This window comes from Anopheles darlingi, chromosome 3, assembly GCF_943734745.1.
Source record: "Anopheles darlingi chromosome 3, idAnoDarlMG_H_01, whole genome shotgun sequence".
NCBI lineage: Eukaryota > Metazoa > Arthropoda > Insecta > Diptera > Culicidae > Anopheles > Anopheles darlingi.
In genome coordinates, this window is record NC_064875.1 from 16,023,967 (window position 1) to 16,047,966 (window position 24,000).

Here is a 24,000-nt window from a genome sequence, read left to right on the forward strand (position 1 = left end):
TGGAATGGGTAGGAGTTAAAAGCCATGGTCACACCACCTACCCACCTGATGACAGTGACGAGATTCTATTCAGGTGTTGGTGGTGTTCGCACATCGTGGCGGATCACACCTTAAATGCTTGAGAGACTGATCACGTCGGGATTGATCGCTCGGGTTTGAACAGCTTCGCCATTACTTATTCTGACATTTGAGACGCGCTTGTTCCAGGGTTATAGGTTACAGTTTTGCCGGAATATGGCTGAGCTTTAAATTCAATTCGTTAAATTCGTTAAAGTCACCACAAAAGGTGACAGTGATGAGATCAGAATGTGTGAATAATTTGATCGCCATCAATATGCATCTGGTTACACCGAGAGAGAAGGAATGGCGCAAAACCGGTAATTATGTAAATCCGTTCTCAATGGATCACACACACCTACTACTCCCCCTCCCCCTCCCCCCAAGAGTTGTGATCTGGTACTGCACAAACCGGTCGTCGGAATACGCTGGATCCGAATCGGGGTGATTAAATCTGACATCTCAACTACTGCACGGTCCTTATGACCCGTTGGTATAAGTTCAACTGTAAAGTCAGCTGCAATAAAAACACTTTTTACGACATCAAATCAACGTCTTTGAGAAGAGGCCGAAGGAATTATATATGAGGCCGAAGCAGATAATGATGCGATTGCCGAAAAGTAACGCCACTTTCGTCGGTGAAACTCATGGCGCAGCGCACTTAAGTATCTTGATTAATGTATAAATTCTCCTGCCCGCGGGTGCCCAATCTGCTATCACCATCTCAAGGACGGCGCCAGCTGTAGGTGAAAGAAATATGCCCCCCCAGACGCCAATGTCCACTGGAAGTAATGCAAGACAGGCTTTGTGCCATCCGTCCGCTGCGCCGTGCGCTGCAATACTACGATGTAAAGAAAGTTGGATCATTTAAGGATCAGCTTCCGAGTGGCCGGCCGGATGGCCAGTTTCGCAATTGGCAAACAAGCGGTGGACGTACGTTACGTAAACTTCACATTCGCCGCTACCGAGCGGCTATCAGATCTTGGGGGCGATTTCACGACAATCAAATCATGAATTGGAGTAAAAACAGCTCCCAAAGTGAAAGCATAATTGACATAATGCCGAAGAGACCGAATGGACGAATGTCCATTTCGTCAGCTGGTGGCCGGTAGCTGACCGGTGGAGATCGGACGAAAGAAGAAGAGAAGTTTGTTTGTCATTTTCAGTTTACGGCTTTTTGTTCAGGTGTGCCGTCTTCCGGTGTAATAAACGTTTAAGAAAATGGCCGAATAATGTTTGTCAGCTGTGATTTAATGGTCCACGGTCTGTGATTGTAGGCTGTGGCGCGTGCGATCAAGATCAAGATTTCGCTAGGTTGACATCCTCAGCATCGTCAGTGTGCGTATCTTGATTGAAACGATCGCAATCGCTACGATCGCGCGATTTTACGCTATTCAAGATGTCATATCGCGCGCTATGGTTGCCTACTGATCAGCTGTACCTTGTTGATGGTTTCGCAGTAATATCATCGAGAGTCAACGAAAGTTAGTTGACATCGGAAGTGCTTCATCAACTATGAAGCACCAGGAATCCAAGGCACGGCACGATACCAATTTCTACTGATTGCACGATGGTCGCTTGCTGTGACGACGATTCGTTTCGCATTTTTGGTCATTGACGGATGGTGTCAGTTGGATTTGACAGATCATAAAATTTAGTACAATCATGTAGTAGGCTTCTCCTAGCGAATCCCAGTGACCCTATAATGTGACACCGGCTCTCGGTTGTGCACCCGTGCCGAACGGCAGCACGAGCGCGAACGATGGCGGCGCGAATTGACGTAAGTAAATGTGGCCGGAAAACCTGGGGCTGAACGAGATCCGCAATAGAAAGGGCTTCCGAGAAAGGGGGGGGGGGGGGGTCCACACAAAGGCTTGGAAACGACCGTTTTGTCCCCATCGTACGGCCTAAGCAATGGCTTCTTCGGTGGCGCTTGTGTGAAAAGACACATTCCCTTTTCGTCGTGCCCCAAAAAAAAACGGGAACCAACGTGGCCACCAACAAACGCATCCCAAAACAATGGAACAAGAGGGTTTGTAGTGTGCCAACTGTGACCGAAAAACATCCCCCCGTACACATCGACACACTAACATTTGAATGGAAACATGTAAAACGTTTTAAAAACGCACTGTAACGCCACGCCGGACAAAGCAACCCTGCGCGAAAAGGCACACGTCGGCCTTAGCGACAGAAGGGTTGGGGTGGTCCGGCGGTATATGCTGCGTTGTTATGCTTCCCTGAACTCTCCATCATCAAATGGAGACATTAGCTTAATTAAGTTTTCCGTACCCGGCACATACACAAACACACACGCAGTTACACAAGGGAGGCGATACATTTTCCAGTTGAACAACAAACGACCGGCAGACAATCTAACATTTGATCTCTCGCGGTCCACACCGATAGGCCGCTGGTTAGGTCAACGCCACCCAGCGACGTCCATAGTGGAACAGATAGGGGGGAGATGAATGGGATCGAAGATGGTCACCGTCTACGTTCGACCGGGGGTGCGTTCGACCTTGAAGCCTTCAATTCGGACAGTCGCTTCTCGATGATCGATGGCTATCTCGCGCGATCTCGAGCGCCAGCGCCTAATAAACCCGCTGGGAGGTGGGGAAACCGGAAAGTGGGCTGCTACCGCCAGTTCCTCCTCCTCCTACTCCTCCTTCCTTCCTCTCGTGCGATCGAGTTTCCTAAAATGGCAACACTGGCCCGATGGTGTGCGCTTTTGTTTTATGATCGCTTCCCGGTCCACGCTTAAGCGCAAACCCAGATTTTGATAAACAGAAAAAAACGGGTTGCAAGGTTGGGGCGGGGAAAGAGGGGGTATGATATCTGTTTGAACCTCCTTCCCCTCTTTTGACTCCAATTTTCTCCTTCTTTTATCGGGAGAGCTCTGGTCGGTCGGGAGAGGCTTGCGGCCGGCACTGATACTGTTTTGTTGCAAATTTCGATGGAGGTCGCTGCTGCTGCTGCTCCTCCCACCCTCCTTTCCTTCTCATTCCCTTTGGTCATTTTCTTTTTTTGGCGAATGTTTTCATTTTTGTTAAAACGTTTCTCAGCTCCGAGGCGTAACCGCTCCCCGGCCACGCCAGGGACTGTGCCCGGTGGTGGTCGTCATTATCGTCGAGCTTCATCGTTGGATGGTCTTCTGCTGCTACTTTCGGCACCCTCTTTGCAGCCTCGTCTGGTGCTGCTGCTGCTGCTGCTGCGGATGTGTTTGTGTGTGGAGGGAAGTGAAGTGAAGGAGTTTTCCCGATTTAAGGTCAGAGTCCGCCGCGTCGTTCGCCGAGTTTCTCTGGGTCCATAACGCGCGCACACACACACAGCTGATGGCCGAACTGATGCTGGTGGTGGTGGTAGTGGTGATGATGGTCGAACAATGCACATTTGCACAGCTAATTTCTGCCATAATTGTTGTTGACCTCTCTTCCCTCTCGGCCGGGCGACCCAGATCATGCTGACGAGCAATCCCTTGGCGCCTTTTTGTTCGTTTCATTTGTCACCCAGTCGGGGGTTTCGTCGGATTTCCCGGTGGTGTGTTCCTGTTGGAGTTTTAATTCCCTCCCGCTCCTTCACGATCACGTCGCGAACACTGCGTCACTCCGGTACGAGGAGCATAATCACGACACAGACACGCACACACACACACACACACACACAAAGTTCACACGCCAGTCAACCGTCGGGGTCGCGGACAGACGGGACGGATGGGTTTTGGGAACTTTTCACATCATTATCATCACGCGCACCCCTCGGTCGTGGCACACTTTCCAGTACCCGCCCCAGCCAGAAAGGGTGTCTCCAGTGGGGGAGGGGGACGGGGCAGAGGGCGACCAAAGTCATCGCGATCGCGGATTAATACGACGCCGCCGCCGCCGCGCTTTTCACCGCGACTTGACTTTTGCGCGAGCATCACAAAAGGTTTTCCCTTTTTAGTTTCCTTCCAACCCCGCGCTGGCGTCACCTCAAACTCAACAATCTTCCTTCACTTGGTGGGGAGGAGTTTGAGAGGAGAGAAAAATGCGTAGCAAAAACTGGCAAACCGGCCAAGAAAGGTAAGGCCACTTGACGACGACGACGACGACGGCGACGAGCAGTAATTGGTGGAGGGAAAGCATCTCCAGGGTACTCCAGAGACGGAACACGAAGCTACACTGGCATCACTGGGCTGTTGGATTCGGCCGCTTCTTCAGACCAGAGAAGGAAAGAGAGACCGAGAACGGATTCACCGGATTCAGGGATTGATGATATCTCCAGCTGCGATCGGCTAACGAACGAGCAGCTAACGTTTGACCTTCTCTCGCCGCGATCCTCGCGATCACGATCATCTTCACTCCGATTGTTTTGATGGGCTGGGGCGTTCGATCATCCTTCATCATTTCACGCACGATATTTAACGAGCATCTCGTAAAACAACAAAAAAAAACACGCTGGCGGCGAAGCGAGAAATATAGATTCCCGGGTTTTCCACTTTTCCACTTCCACGGCAGGGCGACGGAGCTGTGTTCGAACGGAGCATTTTGGGCACCATAATGCACCATTGCGTTTATTGCCGTACCGTATGAGGTGTTAATCATAGAGAAAGAGCGGCTGATAGCAATCAGCCACAAATAAATTCGTAGCGGTAGCAGCATAGTATTATGACCATGCTGCACCATGAAGGGTGCATCTACTACCACCACCGCTCCCTCCTCCCCCCCTTTTGGGCTTGTAACACACGCACGTGTTCACATGGAACGTGGAACGCCATTTATGGGCAAGCGCCACCTTGCATTGGCCCTCCTCACTAATAAGCTCTCACAACACAGAAACACACACAGGTTGCATTTTCCAAACGGAAAAGGATCGATAGCTTAAGTAGTAAACGATTGTGCCACTGGAAATCCGACCATTCTACGCCTTAGAACTTACCACACCACACGGAGGGTAGCACAACGCGAAATAAATGCCTATCGTGTGTGTGGTACGTACTCAACGCCAAACAACGATGACGACGACGGGGACGACGGAGCAGCACGCACAACGCGACGTCCGCAACGAGCGAGGAATCGAACCGAAATGAGGCACACCGTGAGCGGCCAAAAACGGCGCCTCCAGCGCGCGATGTACTGCCAGGGGCGCGCGTGGGCCAGCCACGTGGTAGTAGTGGTAGTAGTGGCTCTAAGCTAAGCTTTTACACGACCGTAAGCTCTCTCTCTCTCACTCCTTCTCTCTGGCTGGTTGGTTGGTTGGTAGTATTGTTTGTGCGTGTATGGTTGAGGTGGTCGTAGGTGGAAGTTCGCTTTAAAGCCGCTTTAACCTCACTTCACGAAGGCGATGGTGATGGCGATGAGATCATATCTTGCCGTCGGAGAGCTTCTCCTTTCGCCCTCTTACCATCCGCGGCATCACGCAAATGATTAAGACAAACAAATTGATTCGCAACACCGACTGTGATCGGCGTTTTGGTCGGTGTTAGTAAGGTGTGTGCACGCGAATTCACGTGGCCCTTATCACTAAGCACTAATCTAATCGGGGCTGTTTGATGCAATTGATCGAGATCATGAAATCATGGCGGAGAGAGGGTGATCTTGCCGGGGCAACGTTATAACAATCGCATTCGCACAGTCAGGTGTTGTTCGGTGTTGTTTGTTGTTTGCGAAGGAGTTGCCTGTTCTTATCACCCAGTTACCGCAGCAAGTGATCAATCACAGCTGCCTGTTCCATCGCTCAATCATACACCAGCACAATTGAACATCTAACGTCTTTTGGCTAGTATTCAAGTAGGTTTTGCACCAACGAACTCTTTTTATTAAAGCCCATGTATGGTAAACATAAATGTGCTCAGTTTTAGACATGTGTTTGATTTAGGTCGAAGTAGTACTCATCGTAGTAATCAGAACCTAACATCTATAGCCAAAAGGCATTAAATATCATCTATAAAATGCTGGATAATCGCTATCCAAATTTTTTTTTGTTTGAAAATATTGTTTATCCTGATGTACAAGTGGCTCTAGTTGCGACGGATAACGACTGGACATGGTGTCAAATCTGGAAAAGCTTTGCACAGAAGAACTTTGACCTAAGGTCGCTATTGAAGCAAATTTTCTTTACTTAAATAATTCTAAACCGTATACTTATTTGTCCTTAGTGAGATTTAGACTTCGCTGTTTTGCGAGCATTTATTGTGGCAACATCAAGCCGAGTAGAAGAGATTGCAACTCGATCTAGAAATCATTGAAAATTACAAGTTACCAGTAACACAAGATGCAGTCTCTCAGTAGTTGTAAAGGCGTCTAACAGAATGCAGTTCGGTGCGTCCAGATGGATCGCATTTGCCACGCTAGCACAAGCTCAAACAATTTCCAACAATTCCAAGTAATAGAACCAGCAACATTATACAGGAAGCACAGGTTAGAGTACTTTGAGTATTTTTGTAAATTGAGACAAAGGTATATTGTATAACTAAGTCCACAAAACTAAAAATAGTCTTCTTCTGATCCGGAGAGAAGATTCTTTTAAATGTGGATTGATAATTAGTTGCAAAACTAATGAGTAACAACAAATAACAGGAAAGTGCGTCTTCTTCTTGGAGCATTAATGCGGTTTGCGGTTTACATTAATAGAATACAGCCAATCAAAAGACGGCGTGTCTATGACCTCCAGTGGCACTCACGATCACTGAGTCATTCGCAAATCTTCTCCTCCGCAAACTAATGAAAGCTTTCTCCGCTTCGCCAAACTCACAAAAGTGCATTGACATGCACGACGCAGTCAGCGACGCAATAATGTCCGCCATGGCGTCTCCTCACACGAAAAAAGTACACACTCCGGACCAGCAGCAGTGACCTTTCACTACCCTGCGGTAAAGTGGTCAGAGAAAAGTTGATTGAAAAGTGAATCCAATGGTTTTTGCATGCGCCATCGGCAGAGAGTAGCGGCAGCACGTCACGCACGTCACAACATACATGAGCCGTGCTGCCGTGAAAAGCGAGGAAAATTGACGAGCTACTATTTTTGGGCAAGCCCAGCTAGCATCCCCGAAAAACCTCTCCCCCCACCCTTTCCTAGTGTGCTTTCACGTCGTTCGACCGGTCGCTCGGTCGGTCGGGGTTTTGATTGATAAGAAAGTCTTAACACAACCGTGCTTAACGGGAACAAGAAAACATGGACAATCGACCGATCGACAGCCAAAGTGCGCGGGCTCTAAAGGGGGAGAGGGGGGGCTACAAAAATTGAAAAGATGCCCCATTCCACCATTCCACCACGAATTTGCTCTAATAATGGGTGGCGCTCATTTGCCTCCATCCGCTGTCTTCGCGGATCTTGATGGCCGTCGAGGTGAGATCGCGAGAAAAGCTTCTCACTTTTTACATCCATTTTTCGGGCGGCCGTTCACACCTTTCACGCTTATGGCCGGCCACCAGTGGCGGACACCGCAAGAGACACCGAGCGGGTCCACTCTGCGAGAGCATTCGAGACGCTCATTATTGGTGATGCTGGAGCTGAAGATTAGCCCCCCCGGTGGTGGTGAACGATGGCGTCACGGAAAAGGCAACGATCAACGATCATCTTGACTGATGAACCCGATTTCCGGTTTCCGTTTATCGTTACCGATTATGTATCTCATGCGTGTGTGTGTGTGTGCGTATGTCGTTGTCGTTGCTGACATAATCTCGTTGCAGCTGATCATGCGCTGCGGATCAACCGGATGTGCGATATCTTTGAGTGGATAACGACGCTCGATACATTCGATGAGAGATGATGGTCTCTACTGTTCCAGCAACAATCTTGCAATGCGCATAACCAGAAACTGCCACTTGCTGTAGACAACGTCCATCGGTCCCTCGGTTCAGCGTTGTGCAATGTACTCCCTAGCAACCTAGGTCTCCTAAGATGGACTCGGTGCGATTGCTCGTCAAAATGTCAGTAGGCCACGCAGTGTGACAGTTCAACGAGAGAGCAAAACAAAATGAAAACAAACGAGTAGCGCACAGCTGGATCACCTCAAAGTTCAAAGCGGGGAAATGGGAAACTTTGCTGCTCTGCATCATAATAATGCTTCCTTTCCTTCCCGTACACCGTTACACCGATCCGGAGCGCTACGATAGGGGCGTCACTCGACGCCAGAGTTCGTCGAGATGGAGCAGTGCTGGTAGGCTGCAGGCATTTAGCATGCTTGGCGTCTCGTGGCCACTTCCCGGGGAGGCCACCTTTAGCAATTTTGAAGAGCGCCTCTTTACGCGCCTTAGTTTTCCCCATTTTTTCTTTGGCTTCCTTCTCCTTCAGGGGCTCGCCGCACTCACACACGGCGAATAGCAATTGGCTTTTAATCGTTTGGCCCACCCTGGCTGCGGGATGGGTGTTTCGGTGGAGGCTCCACTAGAGAAAAAAAAAAACAATTTTCGGTGGGGCTTCCAATTGAAACCTTGCTCCAGTTTCGCCGCTGCGTGTACCACGTGCTGCGATAAAAGTTTAGTACACGTTCAGCTCACTCCATGCCACGCTTCTGCACGCGCCGACGCACTGGCTGGCTGGCTGGCGGGCTGGCTGGCGGGCTGGTTAGTGTCTTAACGGTTGCGGTTTGGGATTTGAGTGTTCACGTTTGCGTGACGAGATTGAGTAGCAGCGGTGTCGATGTACTACTCTTGCTCTAGTAACGTGCCCCGGTGCACCGTGGTGACGCAGTCGCGCAAATGCTTCATGTACTTGGCCGCGGTACCCGCGGGCGTTGCGCATTCTGCTCAGGAAGGTCAAAATGGTGCAAACTGATTACGATAGTCGGAGGAGAAATGATGGTCGATGGTGTTGCGATTGTTACGATAGGGATGGTTCTTATTGGAACGTGGAGCAGGAGTACGCGTAAGTCGGACACACAAAAGATGAGTTAATCAAACGCTTCGAGGCTGGCACACAGCATTCCGGCATATCAAATAGTATGACTGGTATTGTTGGAGGAACACGTAAGTGCTCAGAATCGAATGAGATATTGAATCAGACCTAGTCTAAAATTCAGGGCTGGCGCCAAAAAATACCAAAAAAACATATTTTCAAACCGTCAATTCAAACTGTGCAACTTATATCCAAGCCGAAACATTTCAATCGAATTCGATTCTCCCCACGTTCCCCAGGTGGCGCTAAAGACTGTAACTAATTGCATACCTTTGGGCGTTCGTATGGTACAAACAATAAAGCATAACTTTAGGCGAAAAACTAATTAAAAGCGAGCGAACCGTGTCCTCGACCCACCATAAGTGTGATCACCGGCATGATTCCTGAAAGGATCCCCCATTACCTCATCACAGAGAACAGAGAAAGGATAACGAACGCTATTCTGGTCAAGGAATGGCAGATAACATTCCGACACATTCCGAAGTCGTCGAGATAGTCGGTATGTCTCACAGAAAATTTTCATCTACACACTCGATGATCGATACCTAGAACAAATGTAAACGGCACGCTTACCTGCAGTTTCCGGTGTCGTGATCGTTATCGGTATATCCGGTAATTGCGCTGGACTCGCTTCCAGTGGTGGCGAGTTTTCGCGCACACAAGACATCAACCCTGCTGACATCTGCAAAGGAGGGCCGGAGCAACGAACGCACCGACGAGGGAGAGAAGAGACGGAAAAGAAATGTTTATCAGTTGAGTTCAGTGTCATAAACCGAAGCATGCTACTGCTGACCAGCAGAAACAAAGCACATCCGCCATGTTGATGGATGTTTGTGTATAGTATGCACCCCTCCGTGCGGTCAGTGTGATAGGAAGGAAATGCAACGCATGCGGTTCGTGTTGATTGATAAGGTCAATTTAGAAAGGAACCTGTCTCCATCGAGTCATCATGTATTACAACCCGACGAGAACGCGCCGGTCATCTTGGTTGATTGTGCTGAGACAAGGTTCTGTTCTGCTTGTGACAGTTTCGAGGGAAAGTGTGGCCACGAGTGGTAAGAGGGATGCAGCTACCGCCGTGGCATTGAGCTTTGATTGATATGATCAGGAGGGAGGAAGAAGAGGGTGGGCTGTGCACTCATTCACCGTTATACCTCACACATCAAAGATGATGCTCAAGTGCATTGAATATGTGCCCTCTCATGCATCGTCAGCATGCACTGTGCGTTGATGCGTATCGTATTTAGATGTTGAAGAGTGAATCGGAGCGTAAGGAATTGTTAATTTGAGACAAGCCGCTCCGATGCCGCTGGGGCGGGTTTGGCTCTGCACATGCACTGGAATTAATGTTAAATTGAACGTAATTGATAAACCGAACACTATGGAACTTAACGAAACATTAGGAAGAGAAGATTACAAAAATATCTGAATTTTCAATAATGACAACAAGTGAAACAGTACTAACAGTAAAGAAAAAATAAATAAAGTGATAACGAAACATGCACGATACTGAATAGAAGCAAAATGGGTCATTTAACGAAATGTTAAGCCAGATCGAACAAAATAACAACAACAACAAAAATGTTCAGGAATCCGAACGAATGTCAAAAAACGTCTTATCAAAAATGTACTCACGCATGGTGGTATTAGACACACAGAAGCATGTAAAGATAAAGGATTATAGAGAAAGAGAGAGAGAAAGAGAAGATTCATAAAGTAAATGTTAGGGTTATTAAGATATGCCAATTGTGTGGAATTAGAGGAAGGTTAGTAGGGTGAGGGAACAACTAGTGTATTTAGTGACCCGTGCGCCCGTGCCACCAGGGTTCTCCTCGTGTCTAGGAGCCCCGAGTTACCGAATTGCTATCGTGACGCATCCTGCTGTCGTCGTCATAGAAAGCCCCACTCAAAGAAGGGTACACATCATATCGTGATCGTTACCTGCAAAAAAGATAAGAAAACATAAAACGTTTCAGTTAAATTGCAATATCTATCGTTCACACTACAAACGACCGTCTTATCGGTTCGCCCTAGACCAAAGCAAATCTTGCAATAATTTCGACAAGTTGACACACGATCAAAGGTGAAAACGAGGCGGGGTGGGCTCGCGGTTTGGAGGGAAAGCGTCGGTGCAATTGATAGTGAAATGAGCCCGGCCCAGCCCAGCCCCGGCCCGACCCGGCGAGTGATGATGATGTGCGGATGTGTTTCAGTGACTTTGGCGGCGGGAAGAAACGAAGATATTTTCCGCTCCAGTTCCGCTCTACCGCAAAACCTCAATGCCGATCTCGTTTGGTCTCGCCCCTCTCGGTCGGTTGGTCGGTCGGTTCGGCCGGTATCCGACTAATATTTGCCGTTTGTTTCGCGCATCAAGGGGCCAACATACCCCATCAGCAGCAGAAGGAGGGGCTGACGCATTGAATTCACCAGCAATTTAAATCAGCTAACAAGATGATGGCGTCGGTGGTTATATCTCTACTCTACTCCCCTATTGCTATTGCTATTACTCTCGCGATCGCCCGCTGCCATCTTCCGTATCAGTTTTCATAAATCACGATGTTTCGCGCGTGTTAAATGTGCCAATCTCGGTGTGTATATTGTCGACGCGATAGAGCGAGAGGGGGGCCGTCGGCGAGAAGCGAGTCAAATTAATTCGTTCGCTGCTGAGCGGATGCTTAACAGTCCATTATTGGCAAATATGTGGTACACCGATTTGATCGATTCGATACCAGGATACACGTGTGAAGGTGGTGCCGATTGATCGGTAATTTAAAATGGCGTATGATGGTTGCTTGAGTGGTGTGTATGATGTAGGTTGAAGTGGAAAGTAAAATTATGCATTTGCGAAAAGCGAATATCCGACTTTTATTGTCCTCAAATGAGATGATTCTAAGAGAACACAAAAAAAACTCGTTGGTACATAAAATAACCGCACAAAAAAAAATTAAAATGCTTCGAAAGTGCAACATGAATATTGCGCATATTGAGCCCTCTTTAAGGCCAAAGCATAGATATAATGATGCGAGTAATAGATTCACTTGAGGAGGTATGAAATCAGCTAGCTAATGTTTTTCGAATCGTTTAAATACCTCACAAAAAAATCATAAAAAGATTATTGATAATGGATTATGCATAGAATTGTTATGAGGGTTGGAAGATAGCCAAGGGTTTAGGGAATACAACCCTTGTGAGAATACAACCCTTAGAATACATGCAAGAATACATCGTTTCGAGAAAAGAGACTATCTCAGTAACCATAGACGGAAAAAGACGTGTGGTTTTTAGGTGTGCGAATATCAGTGAAATAAAGAAGTGTAAAACAACCAACTTTATTCACAATCATAAAAAGAATAAAAAGCAGACGAATCGACTTTTCACTTAAACTTAATGCAAAAGAGAATTTTGCCTCGTTTCTATCTAAACACAAAAGTAGAATAATTAAGAACACAAAAGAATCTTGTAAATGGAGCACAAACTGTCAATAGATTATTGCTTATTGCAATAACTGCACAGTGCAGTAAACTGGGACACGATTCACGATCAAATGATAAGGGAACACGACAACATTCCATAGCAATCACATTTTCATGCTTCATGACAAGATCACGATGAACTGGCATTTGCTCTGGAGTTGATCTCTGACCTATTCTAATTATCACATGTTTTCTTCGATCCACATGGCTTCAAGTGGTGCTCGACTCAATTGATAAACTTCATAGAAGTATTATAGGATCAGCTTTATCTAAATAAAATTACGTAAACCGCATCAACCTGCATCTGTTTAGTTAACTGCCAACAATCTTATAAGTGGAGGGTTCTGGAAATTGAATACTAACATCGGCATTTACAGCAACTTGTCCAAAGGACATATTCACACTTATTTTCTGGAGAACTATTATTCTCACTAGAGAGGAATTGCTGAAAATCTATTTGCAATGCCAACCATCACAGGCACAGCCCAGGTGCAGCATGAGGATGAAGGGGATCAGATCGAGTGACCTTTCTCCATATGGCGCCACAACACTTCTCTCTGCTCGAGACTGGCGCAATAAATGGCACAATACACAGACTAGACAGTGCAATTTCTGGCCAATGCTGCCGTACAACACCTGGCGCACCATCGAACCATAACAGCAGCATAGCTCCGGAGCAACATCCACCATCGCGTCACTTGCCGCACCGCGATTAGATTCACACTTCTCCACACTCCATCCCCATTCCCAGTCGCGATGTAATGAAATTAACCTTTTTCTCCTTTCCCCCCCGTGTGGCCACCTACATGGGATGATAGGCGTCATGTTCCGTGATCGATTCACACTGGGCGACACGAGGGCGACGATGGTAACGATTACTCTACACATGCCCTGCACCACCGGCCATTAGTCGTGGGTTGCATAATGCTCGGATGCAGCTCTCGGATGGAGAGCAGGATGCGCGAAACAAGAAACGTCTGGCAGCATTCAGGGCGTTGTCATCCTGACACCAATTCCGAGGACTCGGCCACAGACGGCGCAATTTATTCAATTCCGGGACATTTCTGGTATTAATCCACGGCAGCGTTTTCCACCAGCTAGCAAATGTTTGTCTGTTTGCATAAGCCAAACCCAATGTTATCCTTGGTGGCACCGGATTGGCAGATATTAAAATCGAAAGTGGAAAACCGGACCCCCGGGAAGCTTCCGGCATTCCCTGCATTGCTTTGGGACCGATAAGAAGAAAAAGAGTGATAAAGGTTTAGTCCGCAGAAGGAAAAAGATAGAGAGAGAGAGAGAGCCATGCACATTCAATGGAAAGCATGCTAATCTCGACCAACGCGACCATGCGAGTAACCTGCTCTGTCATCAGTTCGGACTGACCGGGTCCGGGCACTTGATATGCGAGGGCCAGCACCGGCTCCAGCAGCGTACTCGACATGCCCGCGCGACATTGCGGAAATGTCTTCGTAAGCAACCTGAGAAGACGTAGGGCAACGAGCACGAGAAAGAGGAGAAAAGAAAAACTGATTTCCACTTCCTGCTAGCTAGATTGACCGAAAGCTAAGGTGTAACGCTGCGCCGCGCTGTGCCGCGCCGCGCCGCGAAGGAAGATTATGATTATGCAAAAGCCCTGCCCCTCTCATTTGGAGTGGGGGAAACCGGTGAATAGGGTACCGGTGGCGCAGCAGATTCGCGTCATTGAATCACGCCTGCTCGCAGTGTTAGTGCTGGGCGATCGCCGCTAGCACCAGCAGGCGGTCGTGGCTAAGCGCTGACGATGAAGATTTAGCTCTATTAACGGTTAGCTCAAGCTAATCACTGTGGAGGAGGAGGAGAAGAAGAAGGAGAAGAAGGAGATGGAGGAGGACCTTCTTTGCGCACGTGTATGTTGGCGTGAGTTGGCGTAACATGATTCACAGTTTCCTTTATGGCGCACCTGAACCGAATGAAGGCGGCGATGCCGTCGTGGCGATGTTGCTCGCTAACTTTAGCGACTGCTTCTCAGCTGCGTGCTGCTGGTGGCGCCTTACCGGCGGCCAAAGGTGTGTGTTTACGCCGATAGACTCCAGCAGCAGCAGCAGTAGCAGCAGGAGCAGCAGTCGCGCCAGGGGTTGGGCTGCCCCCGGAACCCGGGAAGCCATAGAAATGGGTTTGGAAAACGGTTTTGTGCAAATGTCGAACGGCTATCAGTGGGACCGCACCGGCTCATGTGGTAACGCTGCACACGGCAGGGAGTCGCTGCGGACTGTCTCTCGCTGTTAATTGAACCCGCACTGACTTTAAATGTCATGTAACGGTGTGCCAGTGTGATATGTCGCTTTTGGAGACATGTTGCTAAAGGTATACCCCCGAAGCCCGAAGTTACTGGCATTGAAGGAGGTAGGGAAAAGAATGTGATGAGGGAATCACGATTTTAATTCCAGCTTTTAGCTGAAGTTCATTCTAGTGCATTCCTGTAAATGCAAATTATTGTCAACGAGGTGTAGAGGAGTATTTGATTGTTGTAAATGGATACGACAGCAATGGAGTATCCTTTTTGTATGGTTGCTGTAGGAATTTAGGTTTTGGGCTTCATTTGAGTTGCTATTTAGGATTAGGGAGCAGGATTAATAGGATTCTAATATGAATGCATCCTTACTGTTGATAAAAACGTATCTCTGTTAGTTCAAACAGAAAAGCTTTTTTTCATCAACATCTATGTAACTTTTTTGGGCGAATTGAGAATTGAGAGAAGAAATTGATCTAAAATCGTTATGTCATCGTTTATACACTCTGTCCAGTTACTATAAGACCACCATCAGTTTGTTCCAGAAAATCTTCAAGGATCACAATTTCAAATCGAGACTTTTTATTACTATTTTCTACTCTAAAAATAAGTTATTAAACACTAATAGCGATGGATAAAATCACATTCTGAATTTTGGCCGCATATTAACAAAAAATAAAGTGTCCAGTTAGTATAAGACCACCTTGATTTATTTTTTTCATCAACGAAAAGAAGTAACCAAATCATCTACGGCATAAGCTCCAAAGCAATCGAATAGATACTACATATTAGTCCTCAAATGTCGCTCAAACGATGAATCCCATCGAAGAACATATCACGCACATATCAACTGTTTTTTTTTTTGCTCCACAATCCTCAAGTTACTGGCTCAAGCGCTTGGCCCTTCCACCGGCGCGCCAGGGATCGTTGCGTCATTTAAGTGAAAAATTCATTAAAAATAGTCCAATTAACGGATCAGCAGTTTTCCCTCTCCGATGATCTGGTGAAATACCCCAAAAAGCAAACTCGAACCGCAGCTGTTTGTCCTCGACTGATCGGAGGAGGGGATCGGAGGGAGCCATGTTGAGTGTTTGGTGGGGTATGCATGAAAAACGGTATGGACCCGGGCACCAACACCCACCCTCTCCCCGTGGCAAAGGTAGAAAGGAGAAGTGAAGAAAGAAGAAACAGCAAACGGCGAAGAACAGATGAAAAGTGTTTCGTCAATCGAGAAAAACCCCCGAATCGATCGGCCGGCCATTTTCGCCAGCAGTTTGGCAGCAGCAGCAAGGGGGGTGGGAGGATTGAAAGGAGGGGGATGGATGAGTGGTCTGCTCGTTAAAGCTTAGGAGCGGCCAGAGACCAGAGCTTGAACAGTCTCTCACACCTTTTTCCATCGGCCGCACCCGGGTGTGCGTGCGTGCGCCGGTAAACCACACAAGATCGTGCCGTTTGCTCGGTTGATTGCTTCTTGCGTCCCGCGATTATGAATTCCAGTCGCCATCATTACCACCCTCGCACAGTGCCACCCGCATGGCATTTTTCGATTTCGTGCTAAAGCGTGCCACGATCGCCACGAAATCGCAGCGAATGCTGCGCGATGGCGATGGCTGTCTGGTGACGAAGCAACCGGGGGTGCCATCGGTGGAGTGCAGCAAGATTGCCAAAGCGTGGCCACCTTCCCCAGGGGCGGGGGGGGGTCGCAATCTTGTGGGTTGTGGGTGCTGCAACATCACATCTTCGATTCGCTAATGAGCAGCTGCTGCCTCTCCCGGTTTGGTAGCGTTTGGTATGTGTGTGTTTCGGCATTTATGGAGCCGCAACAGTGGATCAAAATGGAGAGAAAATAATCCAATTCCCTGTGCCCCTGCGACGGTGCAACGAAGCCACGAGCTACGAAACGCGCCGTTCCTGTTGGGGGCTTCGACGAAACGGATTGTTGAATGCGAATCTCGCGTGACTCACATAGCGCGAGGTTTAAAGGACGAAGGTTTAAAAGGTGTTGCAGTGACTGCAGCCGTAAACGAGAAAACTAATTAAATTAAACACATAATTATGTCCCGCTATCTTAAACGATGGCTCGTTCTTGTCCAAAGGTGCAAATGGATTCTATTGCTCGATACATTTAAAGTGAGACACAGAGAAATCCAACCAATTACAGCGTCTGCCTTGCATTCACGCTATTAAGAAGTATTTGAAAATTAAAAGATAAATTTAAGTTACAATTTAATCTTGCAATCTCACATTTAAACGTAAGTAATGTACGAATCTCTCTCTAAAAAATAATCCAACATCATGTTCAGAAGACGACCGTTGGCACAGCTCGGTTATGATTCAACAAGCAAATGGTCGTTATTGGAGTGTAGCCAATCAACAAGTGCCCCATCGACCAATCATCAATTGACACATCGACAAACTTTGATTGCTTGAAACGAACTAGGACATGGGATGCATTGTCGCTTGTAATTCAATTACAGAAAATACAATTACCATGAACGAGGCTCGTATTAGGAACAGGTCTGTTTAACTTTTTGCGGCAACAACTCAATGAAACTCATCAGTTTATTTCCCTAATAAAGGACACTGCATGATCTCCAATCGATCGAACAAATTTGGTTTCTAGACTCTTTTTTACAGCACATGTCATTACTATCTGTCTCCAGTAATCAGAATTTAGGAAAATCTGTTCTAATCTATCTAAAATCATTTTACATACTTATCTCACTTTAGCTAATTTTTAAAATTATTTTTGTTACTGTAAGACCGAAAAGTCCCTTAATCAGCGCCTATAATTTTGTTTCCGTTAACTTATGAGAGTAATACGAATGGTTAAATTTGTTAAATTAATATATTTTTCAATTAAAGAACCAGATTTCGATACCTTTTAGTATCAGTGTCGAATACCAAACTTTCCAAACTAACCAAGAAACAATCGCTTCTTGCGCATTTAGATACCAAAAGAAATGGTCTTCAGAATGAATTCGATATCTTCCGTATTTACTGTTTTTTTTATAAGGAAATGTGTTCCTCATTCGCGTTCCTCATTCCTTTTTGCGTATTTTAAATACTGCTTGACCAATAACTCAATCCCACGGGACTAATACGCAATCCACACTGCAAAGAAAGTACTCTTTTCGCTAGCTAACTGTTCACACACAAACACGGACCAAGCAGCTTCCAAGCTCTAGAGAAAGGCACGGCGACCGACCTCTGGATCCAGAGAAGAAAAAAAAACTGAACCACGGACCACAAGAAGCACGGAGAAGTTCCGCGCAAACCCGTTTTAGCCGTTAAATGATGTCATTCGGGCACGTTTGCGTCGGTTTTGGTCTCGGATCTCGGCTTACTCGTTCCCTTTTGTCCGGCCAATCCCAACAGCCGGCCGGCCGGTCTCGCGAACACGGAGACTCTTGACCCAGAAAAGTTGATCTTCAAACGACAGCTACTCGCTTACCCTCAACTTACGGACCGTCACTAGTAGTAGCCGCGGCAGGACGCGCCAAGACCCCAAGTTCTGCTCCCAACCAAAAACGAGCAAACCGGGTTTCGGACCTTAATCAACTCAGGCCACAGAGGCCAGACTGTTGATCCAGTCCAAGGTGTTGGCTACTTCCCACTCCAAAACATTCCAATATCATCATGGAACTTCCCCAACTCGCATGGACCCCAGCAGCGGGCGCGCGCGTGTTGGTATTGTCTGACCCGGCGAAGAAGCGATGAAGTTTGGGTGATTAAATTAGGTCAATTAATAAAGCGAACTCTACGGAGTCACGCCGGCCGTCTCCGTCCACATGTCGGGCAGGAGGGGAGGCTTAGTCTGGTCAGACGGGGTGTTCCGTTCCATTGCTGTCGATCGAGTTGATTGGTGGCGGGGTCTGCGGTCTTCGCTGTTGCTGCTCATGTGCTTTTCATCGAACATTTTCGCGATCTATCGCGGACCGCACACCGGTAGGGGGGGGGACATGCTTTCACTTTGTGCGCCAGCAGAGCGGCCTGAACTTTGATACAGATCGAACGGGTGAAGACATTGGATTTTCCCGGAACATGAGCGGCTGCGGACCCGATTCGAACGTGACCGATTCCTCCTCGTCGTCGTCGTAGGCTTTGCTCGCTCTCTGTCTCTGTGGCCGATCGATGGCCAGGCCACCGGTTCAACGCAGCGAAACGCATCGAAATGCAGCGGAGAGTAGCCGCCACCACCAAGATGGCGCCAATTAGGGACTGACCCGGACGTGGTATGTCTCACTGACGGGGGGCTCGTACGGTCGTTCCTATGGTCGCGCTGGTGATTACATCGGCACCGACACCTTGGTGGCCGCTTGGTGTTCGAGCTAGTGAAAGCGTGCAAAAGCTTGGCGAATCAAGGTGATTTACTGGGATGCATGCTGGACAGAGTTGGACAGAGCAATACGGAGTGTCGTGCACTTGGCTGCTACTAGCAGCCAGCAGAAGGATGCTGGATGTGTATTTCGGTTTATACTCCTCTCCAATCTCTAAAGAGTAACAAAGACCTTGTGATTAGATTTTAAGGGGGGGCTATGGTTATTTCGGCTCAAGGAAAAGGACTTATTTTTGACGATTTTTAGTGAAGAAACCATTCAACTTAAATTTGGCAAAATAATCTCATATTAAACTACAACTTTTCAGGAACATTTGGTTCTATTTTGGGAAAGATTTGTTCAACACTACGTTCATGGCATCCAATCTAGAAAGGCAAGTTTGCAAAAATATACTGTTTGCGGTGCCCATCATAGCCACGTGCTGGGTCATCAGAAATATTCAAATGAATATTCTTATGTTAGATTTTAAGTTTATCCAGGTAGCCCCGTCGAGTTTTTGTTAAATTTCCCAGTTTTCGATTTTTGGCAGATTTTTGAAGTTGAAAAAGTGATGCTTTTTTTCGATATTGCCTCAAAAAACGACACTTTACATAATTAAAAAAAATATTTAAAAAATAGTATCAACAATTTTTATAAAAATTCGACGGGGCTACCTGGCAAATAGTGTACAGATTATATGTTCAAAATTTCAAATCGATCGGTCCGGTAGTTTTCATGCTACGATGGGCACCAACTTCGCAGGTTTGGGGAATCGCGATTCAAAGTCGCGAGATGCATTGAGCCTTGTATGAAACTCTGTTTTTCAAAAATCAATATCTTCGTCAGTTTGGCTTTGATTGATCCCCAAATTTTACACAATAATCTTGAAAGGATAAGCAATAAATGCAAAAAATTAAAATAAAATACCGAAGCCCTCCCTTTAAATGATATAGGGTCTGTAGTTCTACAACTATTTTGCAAATTTTTCCTGGTGACTGGTTGCTGCTCAGATTCTCCTATTGTCTTAAGTATATACAACATACTTAGCGTCCTAACCTCGCGCAACTCATTACCAAATGTCACATATTATGTGTTCAGTGTCCTATACGGGGAGAAGCTTTGTTTTTGGGTTAAAATGCCTCTCACCAATGCCATCATTGCTCTGCCCGGAAAGCCTTTCCCTTGACCTTTAGAATGCAATTAGCTTTTCGTTACAATCGTTCCGACCTTACGGAAAATGCCATAGAAAATAAGATTTCGTCCACGCAACATGATCGCAAGGAGGAAAATTGGATTTGAAGGTGAAAATCACTATTTACGATTAGACCGTTCGCTGTAACGAAAAGGAAAGGGGTCCCGCGCTCCCACCCAATCTGAAAGTATGACACATAATCAGCGATCAACACACAGACCGTGGCCACATTAGAAATCCATGTTTCTGATTACCCGAAACCGCTTCGATAAGATAGCAACAAGCGCATGTTTCGGCCGGCGCCGGACGGATGCAAGTACAAATTGTGTTTAAACCCGAAACCATTTGATATCTCGATGAAACCCCGCATTATTCAGAAACTTTCCTCGGCATACATTCCCTTATCGGTGGTAGCATAATTGCGACACGATCAAAACAGCCCCCACACCCATCTTGTTCGGGCCAAAACAGACGAACGGATTAAGGTATGCGGAAGAAAGTAAAACTCAAGCTCCAAACGCCTAAATCCCAGAATCGATATTTACATCGTGATCATTCCGATGATATCGGTGCAGGCAGACAACGCAGCTGTGGCGCTAGACCAACCAGGCTCGTGTGGTGGTCTCACGCAACCGTATGGAGAAAGGTGTGCACCAAGCGTCGATCAAAAGCGAAAAGTGCGCGATCGTCGACGACGGCGAAGAAAACCGTGAAATTTCGTGAAACGCCCGACGTCAGGGTCTAACCAGCCCGGTAATGATCGTGGGCCGGGTTGTGCTCATCCACAGGTCCATCGGAGATCCTAGAGATTAAGATAGCCCGGTAGCCTGGGTGCAGGAGAGTAATGAGGTTCACACACGGCACCTCAAACCGCCGGCCACCGGTGAGGTGTGCTTTACGTGACGAAAACCATTATGGGGCGTATATGTATCAAAATGGTGATGAAGATCGATTTGCGTTGATTGAGTGTTTGGCCGCACGGTGAAAAACCGGCGGTGGGGAGCCATTTTGCACTGTTCGCACGTTTTGGCGCCGCTAATCTACCTTAAAAATGGCCCAACACGCGAAAAGGGGTGTTTGGGTTTTTCAATATTCGCAACCGATGAAGTAGAAGGTGCTATGCGAATGGAATTGAATTGATGGAAAGCTAAATTATTAATTACTCAATTAATATTATATTTTTCGATTCGGAAAGGAATTAATCATCCCCGATTTGGATAAACCTAGCAGCGTTAATCGCATAATCAGGGGGCTCGATCATTTTATATGGAGAGTAACAGTTTACTGTTTCTATGTTTACTATGGAAAATTTGTTAACAAAGTAGGTTTAACAATAGAAGTTTTAAATATAAAGTTTAAACAATATCGATTCAAAAAAGTAAAAAAAATTAGAAATAAAAAAGCAACTTAAATGTTTAAAAGAAAAATCGAATGAGTAAGTAGTTGAAAACATTTAATAACAACACATACATTCTAATTGACTATATGAAAGTCTAACGGTGGACAAAATTCGTAACACTTCCAGAGTAATCTGAACAGAGTAGAAAAGTCTATAAAAAGTTGCCTAGCAAACGGTGAAATTGTTAAAAATAGCAGTAAAAACGCTTTACTAATAGAAAAACATTTCTCTAGATTGAAGTACTTCAACAACTCGCCTCATTAAAAGTGCATTTTCTCCTTTGTTAATCGTTAATGTACTTATCAAACAACATTAAACCCAGTGAAAAGGGATTGCTGTAAATACACCCCGTAACTACTCGATGATTGGATTGTAGCAAAAAGCGCGTCACATTTCAACGAGTCCACCAGTCGTGCGGAACGAACATAAAGACCAGAACGGCTCTCCAGCATTCTGGCCACGCACGCAATTCAACCCGCATTTTAACAATCGCACTTTAGAAACCCAAAAAAGGCAAAGAACATACAGAGCGAGAGAGAGAGAAGAATCTCGATCACTTGTTGCTGACTGCGTGTCTTCTGACCGGCCGTACACCAATCCGCACCAGGTGGAAAATCGAAAGTCATTGCTGGGCTTTTATTTGACAGTTCCATTTGGGTTCTGCCGTCCAACATCCGCCAATTCGGGCCGCATGGTCTCGCTTCTCGGGTCCACTTTGTGGGCACTCAGCGGCATTACACAGCGTGCCCGAGAGAGGCGCAACAAATCCCCCAAAAGCCGGGGTCCACTTCTAATCTTCGGGCCAGGCCAGGGGCCGGGGTTCTGCCAGCTCACTTCCGGGCAGGCGTTGCGTCGCACGGACACGCATTCCGGCTGGCAAACTCGGAATGACCGACTGGAAGGTTGGCAGAGCGAGAACAAATGGAAAACCCTCACCAGAGTCAGAGGAGAGAGAGAGGAATAATATTCTTCCAATTGCCCACTTCCTGATTGTATCTAATCCGATGGTGCTGGTGGATCGTGCGATGACCGGAAACAGGTCTGGAAGGTTGGTTTCCGATCGTGAAAGGATAAGGTACTATCCATTCGCTACGCTTTTTCCATTCTTTGCCAGGGGTGCTTTAAACATTTTTAAGGTAAGCAATGGATAAAACCTCCGAATACCTTCGTATCTCTGTAGCATCTGTTGTGGCGAATACACACAAACCATCTCCAAATTGCGCTTGAAGGCCACCAAGTGGTTGACCGAAGAAACCGAAGCGGAACAACATTGCCACTGCCTTACAGCCACTGTTTACTGCCGCGCTTGCAGAACTTCAATTCTCGCTTCTCGGCCCCACGTTTGCACTTCACGCCTTTTCCATGTTTCACGGAGCGGAGCGATTGGTGTGGCATTTCATTCTGCTGCTAGTTACTTGTTCTTCCTCCCAGTAAAACGAAATCATAAAAAAGAACCACTTCCAAGGCCATCTTTTTCCCCCCTTCTGAAAAGGTTTCGTCCGTTCGCTTTATGCTACACTCAATGGCCGCCGCGTCTGTTTTTGGCGTGCACGGATTTCCCGGCCAGCGCCCGTAACTAGTGTCTCGACCTTGAGAAGAGCTGAAACACCGGTCCCACTACTCCCCACCGGTGGTGCCATTGTATCGTGTAAGAAGAACAAGAAGAAGGGGTCGCTCGACGGGCTCATAATTATCACATAACCCCGCGTGCTGCGAGACGCAACTCTGGTTTGCTCAACCGAAAATCTGTCCACCATCGAGTGCTGTCCGGGGATAGGGTAGTACTGCTACTGCTGCTACAAGAGAGACACACACACTCTGTCGATGTGGCGGTCGATGGATTGCCTTGCGCCGGGAGGATAATGGTGGAATAATTGTCCGGGCACGGTACAAACGCAGCTCTCCGTGTGGCTCAGTTCTGCCGCATTCACATCCGCGTTCTCCATGTATTGCACAATCAACCGATACACGTTAATACACGGTGGTTCAGCTCACAATGAAACGGTGTACGGTGCCACAGCAAACTGTCCACACCAGGGACCGGTAGCGCATTTAACATACTGTTAAAGGTTCTCACTGCGGCTGCTTGGCGAGCCTGTCGTCGTAGGTTTACATGTGCCTCTTGCAGTGCAGCATCACGAGCACGAGCGGACGTTGGTGTGACTTTGTGGTGGGAGAAGCATACATCCCTCCCACCCAACCCTAGGTGTAATGGCCAAGCCGAGATAACCGACAAAGTAAATGTGTTCCGTGAGAAAATGTAAATCAGTTCGTCTGTCTGCGGTTTGGAATCGACAGAATCGACCTGGCCGCAGTCTTAGTCACTTGACTCCAGTGGCCCAGTGGCACTAAAATCACACCCGCTCTCTCTCTCTTTCTCTTTCTCGCTCTCTCGCGACGGTGGTACTGTGACGTGG

General features: G+C 47.1%; 1 protein-coding gene across 3 annotated transcripts in view; it reads right to left on the bottom strand.

Moving 5' to 3' along the window:
• The window catches only part of LOC125953393 (uncharacterized), a 64,529-nt gene that overhangs the window by 7,724 nt on the left and 32,805 nt on the right, over nt 1-24,000 (bottom strand). For all 3 annotated transcript variants that reach the window (XM_049682940.1, XM_049682942.1, XM_049682941.1), the window contains one exon: nt 9,505-9,613. In XM_049682940.1, the coding sequence (XP_049538897.1) occupies nt 9,505-9,613 (109 nt within the window). The remainder of the gene's footprint in view (nt 1-9,504; nt 9,614-24,000) is intronic.